The 15419-nt window shown below is 41.1% G+C and overlaps 1 protein-coding gene across 4 annotated transcripts in view; it reads right to left on the bottom strand.

The window, feature by feature from the left end:
* Positions 1-963: 963 nt before the first annotated feature.
* Positions 964-15419, bottom strand: part of grb10b (growth factor receptor-bound protein 10b) — a 135448-nt gene continuing 120992 nt past the window's right edge. For 2 of the 4 annotated variants that reach the window (XM_088998806.1, XM_088998808.1), the window contains exons 9-17: positions 11669-11806; positions 11332-11442; positions 10988-11086; positions 9939-10016; positions 9662-9778; positions 6744-6810; positions 6547-6634; positions 6381-6474; positions 964-5619 (exon numbers count right to left, since the gene is read on the bottom strand). In XM_088998806.1, the coding sequence (XP_088854932.1) occupies positions 5473-5619; positions 6381-6474; positions 6547-6634; positions 6744-6810; positions 9662-9778; positions 9939-10016; positions 10988-11086; positions 11332-11442; positions 11669-11806 (939 nt within the window). In that variant the 3' untranslated portion in view covers positions 964-5472. The remainder of the gene's footprint in view (positions 5620-6380; positions 6475-6546; positions 6635-6743; positions 6811-9661; positions 9779-9938; positions 10017-10987; positions 11087-11331; positions 11443-11668; positions 11807-15419) is intronic. The other 2 variants (XM_088998809.1, XM_088998810.1) reach the window with 2 other exon arrangements.

The raw sequence follows: 15419 nt of genomic DNA, 5'->3' as shown, positions 1-15419 counted from the left end.
TCGTTAGTCAGGAATGTAGGAACAATCAGTGGGGCCACAGGGAGGGGTTCCCCTGCCCCCCCAACCTGAGAGTAGGGACCTATCATAACTGTGTCCGGCGCCACCATGTCTGGACATTAGGGATATATAAATGGGGCCGATACGACCAGTCAGACTTTAGTTCGCTGACGAAGCCTCTTGGATAGGAGGCGAAACGTCCGAAACCTTCACTTTTGTACAGATGACGGCTGAAGAAACCTTCTCATTGATGTTTCTTATAAATACGTAAAATGTTAGCCATATCATTGTTTTTTTTCTGACTCAGAAACGGGGTTACACAGACATTCTCCAGGGAGTTTGTTGTCATGCCTTAAGGGACATTCACTGTTTTTGCCTCTTACCACCAGAGTTGAGGGGCAGCAGCAGAGGACGATGACGATTGTTTGCCTCTGGATTCAGCAAAGTTAAAATCACCTGCAATGAGTGCACACTAGTCAAAAATAACTGAATGAGTACGTATTTCCTTCATGTCCTTGAGCTGTCTGTCACCTTACCGCGGTCGAAGAGTTTGTATGTCGCAATGTTCCTAACGTGCAACATTTCTCGAAGCCATCTAAGGTGGGGATGGTGTGCGGTCGAGCTGGTCCCGAGATATTGTGGGTACTTTGAAGAACTCTTCAATTCCAGCAACAAGCATCGGAATGAGAAAGCAAAGTAAAGAGCAGGGGTGTCAAACTCATTTTGCTATGGGTCACATTGTAGTTATAATTTCCTCTAAAGGGCAGTTATGAATTTGGGGGACCCATTGGTATCTTTCATCTCCACATATTACATACAAAACGCACAACAAATTAATGAATGACTAGTTATCAAATCTGAAGTCAAGAATAATGATTGTTCGTGTGGTTTACATTGGACAATTTTAAATTTTGGTTCGGATTTCAGCAAGCAGCATGGCATTTCACATGCTTGATTCACTTTCGCGGGCCGAATAAAATGATGTGGCGGCCAGATCTGGCCCCTGTCCTTGACTTTGACATCTGTGGTCTTGAGTCTGAAAAATGATCTTTCGTCATTGGGATTGTGGTCACGGACATGGTTAAGAAGCTGTTTGTGGCAAAGTGCTGGGTTGTATGAGGTCGCACCGGAATTTTTCATGTTTCAGGCTATATCCAGAATCTGGGTCCTCCGAAGGCCGCATTTCCCATCGCATGATATCATTTCCGGTGCCATTTAAACGCACGGGGTTTCCAAATTAGAGAATTTGCAGTTAGGGTCCTTCAAGGCATTGAAAGGCTCCTCTTCATGGGCCGTACGTGGACAACATGCGCCTTGGCGAATTTGGTCAGGCTCAATGTTAATTTGGGGGGCATATCACGCCACAAAAGTAGCGTGGAGCCAATGGAGGACTCAGCCTTTGTGTCTGCATCATTAGGTGACATTCAGGACAGAATATATGGATTGGCAGACCAAGAAGCGGGTCCCCATTTCAAAAAACATAACGGTAACTGAAGGGTGTGCTCCAACTATAGGGGACCACCACCCTCCTTGTCTTCCCTGTTCCATGGTTTATTTCAGGATTCAGGAGTTGACCGTCTGTCAGCAAGTTGGATGTGAGATTCAGAGGGAGTGTGTTTTTTTCCTGGCTGTATGGGCCAACCCGACACCCTCAACACTGTTCTAAACAGGTTTCATCTTTGCTTCCTTTGTGTGGGGCAGCATGTTTAAGTTGATGTGTACATGCAGAGTAAAAGACTCACGGCTATATTGTGTGTGTGTGTGTGTGTGTGTGTGCGTGTGGAAAAAGCTGAAACTCATAAACCACATCGTCCAATCGAGTTAATTCTGCAGTGCGGAGTATCAAATTACATTGCACATTTCTGAGCATGTAGGGTGAAGCTTCACCACATTTTCAAAGCATGTCAGACTTCTAATGCAAAATCGGAACTGCATACGTGACATCCCAGAATGTCAGTTGTGAAATGTTCTCTGTGCAAATGTGCAGAGGCTTAATGTATTTGTTGGAATTTTCTTCATGTTCTCTATTTTTTTCTTTAGTCATCACTCATTTTTTTATTGTCAACTGCCCAATCTCAATCTCAAATGAGTTTCAACAGATCTTCAATTGGTCTTGGGGGGATCTGAGCTGAACAGTCTTCTATTCCTTCTCAAAATAAAAATAACAGCAAACAAATAAAAAAAAATCCCATACAATTTCACGGCAAAACCATTTGGACTTGAAATGCTTTTCCACATTAAAGTATAGTTCCCTTGAAATGTTACACATATGTGCGACACATGGTCTACGATACAGGCCTTGGAGCAGGAGAGCAACAGAGGTCACCAAGTGGCTCCAAAGAACCACATCACAAGCGTGCGGGCCATGTTTCGTAATTATAATGAAAAAAAAAAAAAATCATAATAATAATAATAATAATTAAAAAAAAATCATAATATGACCAGTGTCTTCTGACTATCGGTAATTGGAGTAAATGTTTTTCCTCAGTGAGTATCAAACTTGTAACCCTTGACATTAATCAGGGACTTCTTAAGAAGTAGAACTCAATTTCAAAAAGGTTGGTGACAAATTTTCTATCATTATGAATCAAGATTCTTGTTTCCTGGCATGATAAAGAAAAGGAAATAAATGGAGGCATGTCAGGATAAAACCGGTTTGGGGAATTTTCTGTTTTGAGCAAAGAAAAGAAGAATATATTTAATGGTTTAAAAGAACATAAGTCTTGATGCTTAGTGTATGAACATTCCACCTGTCGTCAAATGGAATGACATGTACATTAAGGATACCAGTGTGCTTAAAAACTTTACATCTTGAAGTATAGTTTTTCCTCTTTGAACAGTCCATCCTGCCACAAAAAAAGGAAATAACATATATACATCATACAAAGTGTATATCAATAGATGGTAAGTCATTACAATAGACATGGTATTAACTTGCACTGGTCAATAAATTCACTGTAATGAAAAAAAAGAAACAACTACAGAACAGCGCTGAGGAAAAACAAAATACATCTAACATTTTCAAGTAGATCAGTTACATCAATTTACATATACTGTATATATCTGTTGAACAAATATGTAAAAAAAAGATTGACCATTGCATTTTAGAATTACGGTGACCATGCAGAGCGTCAATATATTGTGGCTGTACTGCAAATCATTTGTTCAATAAATCTTAGGACAAGCAGCAGCTCAATGAAATTGCTGTTGAATGTTGCATCACCTGTGACAAAAGCGAACAGACTGGAGAGGACCGTAATAGTAAACGTATCGAAAGAGTCACTGAACCGAAAACTGCTTGCGTGACAATGGAGGATGAATGAAATTGAAATCAACAGATTGTTTTTTAAATACAAATACACTCTGCCAGATAAGTTTAAAAAAAGCAGACATGCCATTAGAATAATAAAGCATAATTTCTTTTTTTTTGTTATACCATCGAATTCATGCCAAATGTAATGAGTCTCTTCTAAAAAAAAATATCAATTTAAAATAAACATTAAAACAAACACATAAAAACACTTTATCTAAAGGCACTGTGTTGTAATCCTCCTTTACATAGTCAAAGACAAAAACAAATAGCTTCGGGTGTTTGACACACATACGGTCATCAGATTATAAGTGCGATCTTTATCACAAGCAGCACGTAAACTAACTCAGTAAGAGTTTGATGCATGCGTTGATGAGCTTCATCGGTGTTGCGCAAAATGCAAGAAGCAATCATATGATTTCAAGAATTAACTCACACATTCTTTGCAACTTTTGTGTGCAAAAGCGGAAGGCACACTAAAGTCATTTTCACATTTTTACTATCTTGGACGTCACTATTCACAGCCATTTGATTGGAACATATAAAAAAAACAGTGCTATTTGGAACTGATGTACGTTCCTAATATTTTGTTGTTATGCAGACCTGCCAAGATGTGAAGATTGTTTTGTTTTTTTCTTTTCTGTGTCCGCCATCTTTCTATACTGGTCTTATGAAGTATCACTGTCACGTACTGAGTTTTTGGGCGATGCTTTTGATACATCTAAAAGTCAATTATCTGGATGCAGACATGTTTTTTTTTTTTTTGGGGGGGGTTGTGGCAACAGAAAGGTTTTCAGTGAGATGATATGCCAAATGACAATCTGCAAAACCACTTGTGACAGACAAAAAGCCACGCATGAGATTTGGAATGCTCATTTTGTATGCCATTGTCATCAATCTGATGTACATTTGACAAAGAGTGCACTGCGCTGTTCACACTGTTTATAGGAAAGCATGATTTCCAATAAAAGGGATGCACAGTAATGCATTTCATGTAGAACAAATCAAATTATATTTCCAGTTTGCTGAATGTTTACAGGCACCATGTAGCAACACCTGGAAGTCTTTAGAGAGGACAGTTGAGGCGTGAAGAGGATATTTTCCACAGGATTGAAAGCCTCCAATTGTTTTCTTATGTGCCAACCACGTTAACATCTCACCTGCTCTATAAAATACGCATTTAAAAGGAATCATGCTGTGCGCTTGCCAATAGACGTGCACATTGTATGAAGTTTGTTCATAACTGACACACTTATTTACATTTTATTTCTTCTGAAAAAGTTCATTAATTTACCAACAACTGGACACGACTGTGCAGCATATGTGGACAGCGAAGAGACAAACATTCAGAATGTTAAGACTACTGCAAACGGATGGGTTCATATATCTGCCTTCTGCAGACTCATTTGTCTAGATAACACACGCGCACACACGAACCCACATGCATACATGTAAAAAAATAAGAAGAAAAAAAATCACTTTCTGTTCTGTATGCAATGCTGAATTTAGTCTCGTCTTTACACGCCTCAGACAGTAGAGGGTGGTGACATCATCTCACAGTTAAAAGTAAAGCCAACAACAGAAGTCCAGCACTCACAAAAGTCACTCCCAGTTGGATGAGTGCAAAAGAAAACGAGTCCATCAACACAAGCCAAGAGAAGTTCCAAAGAGCCTCCAGTTCTTAAAGATCAGAGTGGTCCTACGCGTGAGAGGATTCATTGCCCTGCTGATTGTCCACATGAGAGCAGCAGCCTTCACTTGAGCTGTGAGATTCCAAATTTTGGGAGGGTCACCCAGTCCCCAGCTTAACAACGACCAGTTTTTGCAAAAGCAACCGCGTACATGGCAGTGTTCATGTTCATCCTTTCTCTACTCATGACTACCAACTCTGCGTGCTAGTCGGTAACATTCAAACACAGCCCAAAAGAAAGCCGACGAATCAGCAGTATCTGGCAGACTTGCATTAACAATTATAACGGGAAAAAAGAGTGATGAAATACCAGTCAATTCACACATTTCTTCGAAGAATCAACCAGTATGAACATTCGCTCTGCTTTGGGCAGTGTCAGGTAAAGTGAAAGGAGGAGGGGGCCAAGTTTGGAAGAGGGGAGGGGGAGGGTCAGGGGCTGCGATAGCAGGCCCAGTGGGTCGGGTTATGGGAGGGGTCATAAGGCCACAACGGTGCATGGGTGTTTAAGTTTACAAGGCAGCACTCCTCTGTTGAGCTGATAGAACTCCACCAACTGGATCAAGTCCGTGAATTTGGTGGCACCATCGTCAAGGCTGAAAAATACTTGGCCGTCTTCTTCACACTGATAAGCAGGCCGGAAGGAAGTAGGGTAGGTCAGACCATAGGATAAGAAAAAAAAGAAAAAGAAAAGTCAATCAAAGAGCTTCGTTAATTATATGATTGTCGGAAGAAATGTAAATGCCTGTAGTGCACAGCTTTTACGCATTGTATTTTGTATGTATTGACTGACACAACAAAAGTACCGTATTTTTCGGTGTATAAGGCTCCAAGGAGTGTAAGGCGCACCCCCAATGAATTGTGTTTTTTTTCAACTTTTTCCATATATAAGGTGCACCGGACTATATGGTGCACCTTCAATGAATGAAAACAAATCCAAATATAATATAGAAAGATATATAAGTTTTCCAAATATAAGGCACACCACGTTATGAGACGCTACCTCTTCACGGGGAAATTGAGTCGATGGCTGCTGACAGTAGTTGCATGACCTGTTGTGGCTAAATATTACTTCACACAAGGCACACTGGCGTTTAAGGCGCACGGTCATATTTTGAAGAAAATCAAGGCTTTTGGTTGTGATTTACACATTGGAAAATACGCTATTTTAAAAGAGCAGTCAAGTCAAACATTTTCTTTACAGTTATATGTGAATTTAAGCAAAAGCAAAAAACAACCCCACGCCAAAAAAAGGGCTGTGCTTGCAAACAACACGTGACCACACCTAAAAAACATCATCTTAAATCACATTTACCCCAAAATAATCTGAAATCCAAATCCAATCCAAAACATTCCTCAGCACGTATTGAAAAATGCAAAACCTACCGGTAGGATCTGGAAATGTTTGATTTTCTGGTGATGGCACAACGTGAGCACGAAAGCCTTGGGGTTGCTCTGGCTGACTCGTAGCAGAAACAAGCTGAAAAAGAAGACAAGTGCCATTTTTCATCTTGTTGAATGAAACCACCAAGGATGCTTTTCCTTCAATTACCCATCAACTTGACCCTGTTGATGGACAATGCGATGGGATTCTTCTCTGGTTATTCTGCCATGGAACCACAGCTGGGCTATGTGGATGACTGAAGATGAGATTTGAAATTGAATGTGAAATTGACGACATCATTCCAAATAGAAGTACAATGTAAAAACATTTAATGTGCACTGTGTTGCGTTCAGCTTTACATTCACCTGAGTTAAGTGAGGAGTGATGCAATGGACTGTGGGAGCCTAAAATGTTCATTCGGTGATTCCTCTTCTGAGTCAGATGTCACAAAGAAACAAAACCAACAGGATTAGTGGGATAATGTTTGCTTTTTATCATGAAATGTGTGTGAAACATTTCCGTCTTTAAGCTGTTTTCCTAACCAAAAAAAAAGATAAATAGAAATAGAATGTAATTTCACTTGTTACCAAGATCCAGTTAGTTTACCGTACTAGCAAAAATGTGATAATTGTCTCGATAAGCGATTTTCAAATCTTTTACCGCAACTTCCGCCTTAAAAACACATAACGCTCCAAGTACACCGGAGTGAGTAACATAAAATATACAGTAGGCAGATAATATTTATTTCTAAACATTGCCTAAATTACTGAATGTAAGAGTAAAATGTAAAAACAAAGACTGTGGTCAAACACAAAAATGAGTAAAAATATGAGAATAAAGAGGATTCAATTCATGTGCAGTTTTCATTAAAATGATATAGAAAGTTAAAAAAAGTACAGTGATACGTCAGCTTATGAACTTCATTGGTTCCCAGAAAGTGTGTAAGGCGAAGTGCGTCTTCCAAACATTAATTTATCATAAGAAACCATTAAAAATGAGAGTAATCCGTTTAGAGGTCCCCATAAAAGATAATTTTCTACGAAATAAGCCTTAAAACTACACAAAATATACCTTATTTTATATATAATAAATGTGCTATTGTATTGATATTAAAGAAATAAACTGTACTATATAATAAAGTGGTTTTATTTACCTTTGTGATTGATGGTCGTTGATGTATTTGCCTCTTGATGATATCCGAGTGAAGTTGCCGTGATTTCTCTGCAATAATACCCTCTCTCACACTATCCCCTACTCGGTGCTTTTCGTTAATCCAAATCAACAGAAGTTTTTCAACCTCTTCTATTGCCTGAGGCCGTTGCTTAAACCAGAGGTCCCCAACCCCCGGGCCGCGGACCGGTCCGTGGGTCATTTGGTACCGGGCCGCGCATAAAGAACCGCTTGCAGCGCATTTCCGTGACGAGGAATGGGTCGCAAAGCTCGCTTACTTGTGCGACATATTCAACCTGCTCAATGAACTCAATCTGTCACTTCAGGGGAAAATGACAACTGTCTTCAAGTTGGCTGATAAAGTAGCTGCATTTAAAGCCAAACTGGATTTGTGGGGACGGTGCGTGAAGAGCAGTGTATTTGACATGTTTCAAACATTGGCTGGGTTTTTGGAAGGGACTGAGCCCAAGCCTTCATTCGCCCAGCTGATGCACGAGCACCTGTCTTTGCTTTTAAAAGAGTTCGAGCACTACTTCCCAGCCACAAAAGACCCATGAACTGCCAAGGAATTGATCCGCAACCCATTTGTCAACAAACCAGGTGAATCCAGCATGCCTGTGCAAGAGGAAGAACAACTGCTGGAGTTCGCAAATGAAGGCGGATTTAAAAGTATGTTTGAGACAACAACTCTGCCGGTGTTCTGGATTAAAGTGATGGCAGAATACCTCGGGATCGCCACAAGAGCACTGAAAACCCTGTTGCCGTTTCCGACATCTTATTTGTGTAAAGCGGGGTTTTCTACAGTGACAGCAACCAAAATAAAACTACGGAGTAGACTGGCCAAAGCAAGACACTTTGGGTGTCATTGTCTCCCATTATCCCGAGATGGGGCCGTCTCGTTGTAGAGAAACAAGCTCAGGGGTCCCACTGATTCAGTTGTAGTGAGTTGTATTTTTCATGCGCTTTGTACTTGTTTTTGCGGTGTATCTTATTTTGAAGACACATTTAAACATTACCATGGTGACCATAGAGCGTTCAGGGCCAGAGACTATGTGACATAATGTTGTTGTTGGTGCTATGTTACCAGGACTCTGCTAATAAAGTTGTATAAAAATACACAATGGATTCACGTTTATTAATATATTTAAAAGAAAGGAAAAAAAAACAGTCTCCACGCCTGTCGTATCATTTTACAGTAAAGTCTCGTTATATCGATATTCAAAGGAGTCCGAAAAAATATCGATATAACCGGGACTATCGATATATCCGACCCTGTTTGCATGTAATTTTCTCCGTGCGTGCATAGAAATAGTATCGATATAACCGGGACTATCGATATATCCGATATCGATATAACGAGACTTTACTGTATTTTGTTGTATTTATCCTCCGGTCCGTGAAAATATTGTCTGACATTAAACCGGTCCGTGGCACAAAAAAGTTTGGGGACCACTGGCTTGGACAACACAGAAACACCCTTAGCCGCACATAGCAATGGTCGACTTAGCGTACTGGTACTGGGACAAGAAGTCACACAAACGCACACCTCGTGTTTCTCGATGATCTCCTTCTTCTGCTTGAAGGTAATTTTGTTTTGTGTCCTCTTCGGCTGAACACTAGCCTGCGGAGGGGTCTTTTGCGATCCCATAATAGCAAAAGTATCCACTCGATAACAAACCACGCCTGTACTGAGTGCACTGAAAGAAATTGGGTGTGGAAAACTAGTCCGCCAGCCACAGTGGCGCTGTTCGACTGTGTGGTTTGGTGTTCTTCTGCCAAAAACTAGTCCGCCAGCCATTGTGGCGCTCCATGTGTTTCCCGAAAACTAGTTCGTATGCAGAGATGATATTCTCACGAATTTAATGCTCATAAGGCGAAAAGTTCGTTAGGTAAAGCGTTCGTAAGCCGAGGTATCATTGTATCACTGTACCTTACTGCAAAACTGAAACGTAAAAGTAGATGCATTCCTGATTCTGGATTTTGGAAAAAAAGCGACCTGCATAGCTGCCAGCTTTATTGCAACACGTCTGAATCCAGTTTCACTTTGAAATGTGGTGCATGTACAGTCCAGTCTAGAACAACGTTGCTCGATGTTGGGCGAGGGGAGACTCACCCTCCACGCGTGTCCTTCCTCCATGGCGGCGCTCTGAGCTTCCACCGGGTTGTCGATGACGCGGCCTATTGTTCCGGAAAAATCCATGGCCACCAGAGAGTTTTCAGACACACTGCGCTGAGGGGAAGGAAGGGCCACAAACGTGTCGCGGTCAAAAAGAGGAGTACACGCTAAAGTGATGTGTCAGGATTTCAACGTAATGGCATAGAAGGATTTAAGATTTTAAGAATGGCAGATTTTGGAGGGTTGATCTCCTTCTGTAATGAGGCGAACATACCACGGGTGCTGAGAAGTGTGAAAGCAGGGGTTTTCTTTGCTGGGGGATCTTGTAATTCTGGTACAATATAATACCGTACTGCAAAGGAAGCAAAACACAATCGTCCTTATTGATAAGCGCACGGTGTATGGGCAACTCTTTTGAGCGGTGTGATGTGGGCTTCAAACTACACTCATCAACTGATTGCCCACCATGACCTCTTGCTCTTTGGTCATCTTAAAAAATGAGCAAAACAAAGAGAAAGAGTGATACATCTTGTGATACATTTTTGATAGATCTTCAACACAACATTTTGCCAACATTTCATATTTTTGCATTATATTTTCTTTCGACTGACTTAGATTAACCAAATGAATTCAATAGTTGCATCCTTAGGCTAGCTAGCTATCTGGCTGGCTATCTAGTAGTAGTTATATAGCTAGTTGTCTAGCTGTCTAGCTCGCTATCTATTAGCTAGCTAGCTTTCTATGTATTTGAGTTACTTCTGGGTTGAGTGAACGCTGGCGCATGTGGCTGCCGCTGCTCACCCACAGAAAAACTTATCCTCTGACTGAAAAGTGACCTTGAGAGTTTTGAAAGGCGCTTATAAATGAAATGTATTATTCTTATTATAATAATTATTATTATTATTATTAGAAGTAGTAGTACTTAATGTCTCCATCAATTTATTATAAAGGACACAGTAGACACCATTTCGAAACTTACAGGTGATATTTTCTAGTCAGTCACCAACAGTCAGGAGCAATTTAGACAATATATGGGAACAATTAATTCACAAATTAGTGTGTTGAATATTGTTGGCGTTTCAATAGTTTTGAAGTATAAGCCGCTGTCATCATGCCTGTCTCTCTGTCTCTTGGCCTCTCTGCCTCTTTGTCCCTCTGTCCCACTTCTCTCTCCCTTTCTTTTTTAAATAACAATGTAACAACAGGACAGTATTTAATTATTATTATTATGATTAAATAGACGGGAGGAAGCGGACATGCACACGCACACCCACACATGCATATGCACACACGCACGCACAGACAAACCAACAACAGTTGTACCTTAAACAATCTAAAGGCAGTCATCCAACATGTCCTGCCTTGTTCATCTTCGGCACACAGAATCCTTAAATCTTTTAACTCCCCCCTGCATTTATTGGGCTGTAGAGGAACACAGAATTAGAACAGTCTTTGAAATGTAAAGGTTAATCCCCTCACCACCACAAAAAACAGTAAAAGCTGTTATTCATATAACATGGTATAAAACCAATTAAGGGCATTTTTGAAGATTAAGAGTCATCGGCAACAAAAGGCATGCATGGTAGAGAGGGAGAGTTCAGCCAGAGGTGAATCGTTCCCCGCTCCTAATGTTTCACTCCAACTCCCTCTTGTTATCTGACACTCACCTTGATACAGAACTCGTAGTCTGTGGGTGCACCGTGCTGCTTTTTGCCTGTGATGACAGTGAAGATGTTACTGTCTTCAAGGTCTGCAAGTAAATGGAGATGTCTGGGCTCCTGAAGACACAAATAATTCCTTTGTCAGATGATGACAGACAGAAATAGCCCGAAGTGACACAGAGATCGGCACAGGGAACCACTGAAACTAAAATGTGCTTTTGCATCATGATTAGCTTTCCAAAGTATTGTTTACTCTGCTTTAACTGCAGCAAGAACACACACATTCTTCAGGCAAATGCACTTTATTTGATTGTCAAACAATCAGTTAAAAATATTTGCTCACCTTTGAGGTTCCTTTTGTAGAACAGTAGAGTCCCGAGCGCCGCAGGAACATGTAAATTTTTTTCCACGACTTTCGGCCCACCTCTTTGACATACAGATAACCCTGAATTTCGGGACAACTACTAGTTGCTAGAAAGTTCTGAATGGAGAGAGAAAAGGCAGTTACAGCATGCTTTCTTCTCATCACCAATCAGATTGATTCGCTCTCATTAATATGCAAAACATTTGATTCAAAATGCAAAGCATAAACATCCCACACACCAAGACACTGAGTCATACCCGACTGCGGATCTGGCCCGCCGGGTCATTTTAGGTGGTCTGTGAAAGCAAATTGTATGTGTAAACTGTGTACCAAAATGTCATTTAGTCATGTGTGAGAAAAAAACTGTTAGGAATAATTTTGTTCTCCTAATTACCGTCACTTGACCAAAAATTGAACAAACTATTTTAACTCATTCACTGCCAGACATGTGCAAAACTGTGTCCACTCCAGTGCTAGGTTTTTGTCATTGTCATTTGAATTCTAGGACCCACACATTATAGAGTTTTAGCACTACAAAAATATTCAATGCAGCGTAAGAAACTTTCGACTCTCTTTTATCAGAAAAAAATAGTTATTCCCAAAATTATATGGGTCTGGAGTTATATGAGCTTGAAATGAGGGAGGCTGTCTAAATTACAATGCGATACATACATATTGGTTTATATAGCGCTTTAACAACAGCTGAAGGCGTCCAAAAAAGGAGTCCAAGATGGCACCCGAGTAGGCAGCCGTCAGCAAGTGCTCTGATGAGCCTTGCTTTTTTTGTTGTTTTTGTCTTGTTTTTGTGCTTTCTTTTGTCACTTTGTGTTGTTGTGCATCGTGTGGAACGTATACGGATTGTTTTTCAGCATTTTTGACCACGACATTCATCAAGGAGGAGACTGTGCTGAGCGGTTGCGCCTTTTCGGCAGCATGAATATGCCAGTACTGTTTTTGAAAGGGAGGAATGTCGGTGCCATTCGACTGTCATCACTGGACAGCTCTGGGGCCATTGTGTTTTTTGCGCCTGTAATGGGCAGCATCTTCACAGCCCCGGTTTGTTCAGTGGAAGGTCGGTGCTGTTGGACAGTCTGCGGCTGGATGGATACATGGCTTGAGGAGCCCGCGATAAGAAGGAAGGAGTGTCAGCGCAGAGCGCCGATGCGTATATGGAACTGTCGCGGGACGGAATTGAAGCTGATTTATGGGGGACAGGAGATGTGAGACAATATCTTTTCGTCAATGGATGCTACGGCTGCGTGTTTGCTTTCAACATTTAGCTTGTAGTCGACGTGCACATTCCACCATGATGTCCCTGATCCACTGGTGAAGAGACACTTTGATCCTTTCCTCTTTCATCTGGAACTGCTTTATGTAACAAAGAGGGTACAGAAAGTGCTTAAGAATGAATGTCTCTCTGTGTCTTTGTGTTGTCATGTTATTTGTTATTTAGTTTTATTTGTTCTTTTGACTTCAAGACAGCGCCGCGAGAGTGGCTGCCTTTCCAGCAGCTACTGTGTTTTGCTTTTCTACTTTCATTTCTTTCATAACTTTGCTGCTGTGAAATGTAAATTTCTCCACTGCGAGACTAATAAAGGCAAATCCAATCCAAGCTGGAACAAAGTGCTACCATGGAAAAAAGGGAAATGCTGCCCCTTTGTAGAAGGGAAAAACATTGCCAGAGGTCTGGCCAGCGCTTTATCGGCACCCAAGCAAGAAAAAACAAAAACAAAACACGAACTAATTCAGGAATGGCGCTCTCCGTCATATATTCAATTCCCCAATAAATTTGTGAAAGGCAGTGAATGAGTTAATCAACTTGACTTATTTCAAAACTAGTAATCTATTTAATTGTTGTGTGTAACGATGAAAAGGTGTCTTCAGCCATCATCTGTACTTCTTTGAAGGTGTCGGACGTTTTGCTTCTTATCCAAGAAACTTTGTCAGCAAACTAAAGACTTACTGGTAGTTAAGGCCCTATATATATATCCCTACTGTCCAGACATGGCAGTGCCGGACTCTGCTATGATAGGTCCCTGCTCTCAGGTTGCGGGGAGCAGGGTACTACCCACTGCAGCTGCTCCACTGATAGTTCCGACTAACGACTAGCCTGATTGCTAGCCTCATCAGTATTACTAATCCTATGTTGCCTAAACTGGCTATTGTATGAACGATCCAAATTGAACATCGCCCCAACAAACCGGTTTAATGAAGGATTTAGTTGTTTTATGAAAATCGCTTCTTTTACTCCCCTTTCAAACCATCTATGTTCTTTCGCTAAGATTTTAACCTCATTGTTGTCAAATGAGTGGTTGCTAGCTTTTAGGTGCATATGTACTGCCGATTGAGGCGCACTGGTATTATCCCTGCGATGTTGATGTCTTTTTTACTAACGACCCTCTGAGGGAAGATGGAATTGGCCTACGACTAAATTGAGTTAGACACTCCTGATATACAGTTCAGTTTGCATACCTCCTCAATATACACGTCCACATCATTTTGCTGCAAATGTTGTGAATTCTTGTTTGTCCAAAATATTTCAAAGTGTTTCCAAAGAAATCATGCGATCTGATTTGTCATCTGCAGAGTGGTGCTGGTAGACATACAGACACCTCTTTAATATTTAAAGCAAGGGTTCCGCTGTTGAAGCTAATTTTAAAAATTGAACCTTTCAAAAGGGCATCTTTACATGTGATGTTGATTAGAAAAAGAGGCCCTTTCCAGGGCTGTTCGGAAGACATGTCGCCAGAGTTAGTCTTGGCAAATGTCACAAACACCTGCTTGAGCTCGGACAGGCACCCCTGGAATAATGCCTTGTCTTGGGAAACTCCAAACACTGAGGATTCCTGACAACTTTGGTTCACCACATGGGCTGCCTTTTATTGACTCATATTCATGGAGCAGAACAGTGCAGAGCGTCCGTATGATTAGCAGGGGACTTAAAAAGCTTTCTGTGAGTGCCGTGGATGAACGGATGATTTCCACTTGTGGTTGGGACTCTGACAGCTCCATTAAACGTTACAGAGACGAGACAGCTTTTGTCCGTTACGACAGAGCTTTCCAAGAGGATCCCAAAGAATGCCAATTTCTACATTTTCCTTTCCAGATCTGTCATGTCACGGTCTCCTGCGGGTTGTGCTAAGGTGAACAGCGTGAATCACGTGGACGTGTGCTCGGTGCAAACCTACATACTAGTTTTTGACTCCCTGGTTCCAGCTGTCACACACACGGGGCGCCGCATTGCGTGTGCTGATACAGTCATGTGTCAACAGGGGATTAACAGTAGTTATTACTGCAGGCGCTGACGAGACACACTGTCTCAGGGTCAGAGGTGAGGTATGTCAACTTAATTTTATGGTGTGGAATGATGACTTGCAGGTAAATTGAAATGGGTGCATGAGGCAAGACTGACATGATACGTGGTGTGTCTCTGTCACGGTTAGAATACTTTTGGACTTTTCATGTTCATTTCTATTTAGTTGGTGACTTTTTTAATTCACTTAGTTTCAATTGGGTTTTAGGAAGGTTTGTGAGTCTATGAGGTTTTATATTTTTGAAAATACTCATAGATTTTTACTCGTTTTTGCATTAGTTTTATGTTTACATGAATTTGTTGGGTGCAAGATGGGGCGAGGGGTGGAGGGCTCCATGAGGGGGGTGGAGGGGTCCATTAAGTATGGTGTAATAAAGTAAACTAGACTGCTTAGGCAACATAGGCTTAGTTATGCTG

This window comes from Hippocampus bargibanti, linkage group LG06 (assembly GCF_051943395.1).
Source record: "Hippocampus bargibanti isolate YZ-2025 linkage group LG06, ASM5194339v1, whole genome shotgun sequence".
Lineage (NCBI taxonomy): Eukaryota > Metazoa > Chordata > Actinopteri > Syngnathiformes > Syngnathidae > Hippocampus > Hippocampus bargibanti.
Note: the sequence above shows the minus strand (reverse complement) of the source record. Positions and strands in the feature narration are given on the sequence as shown.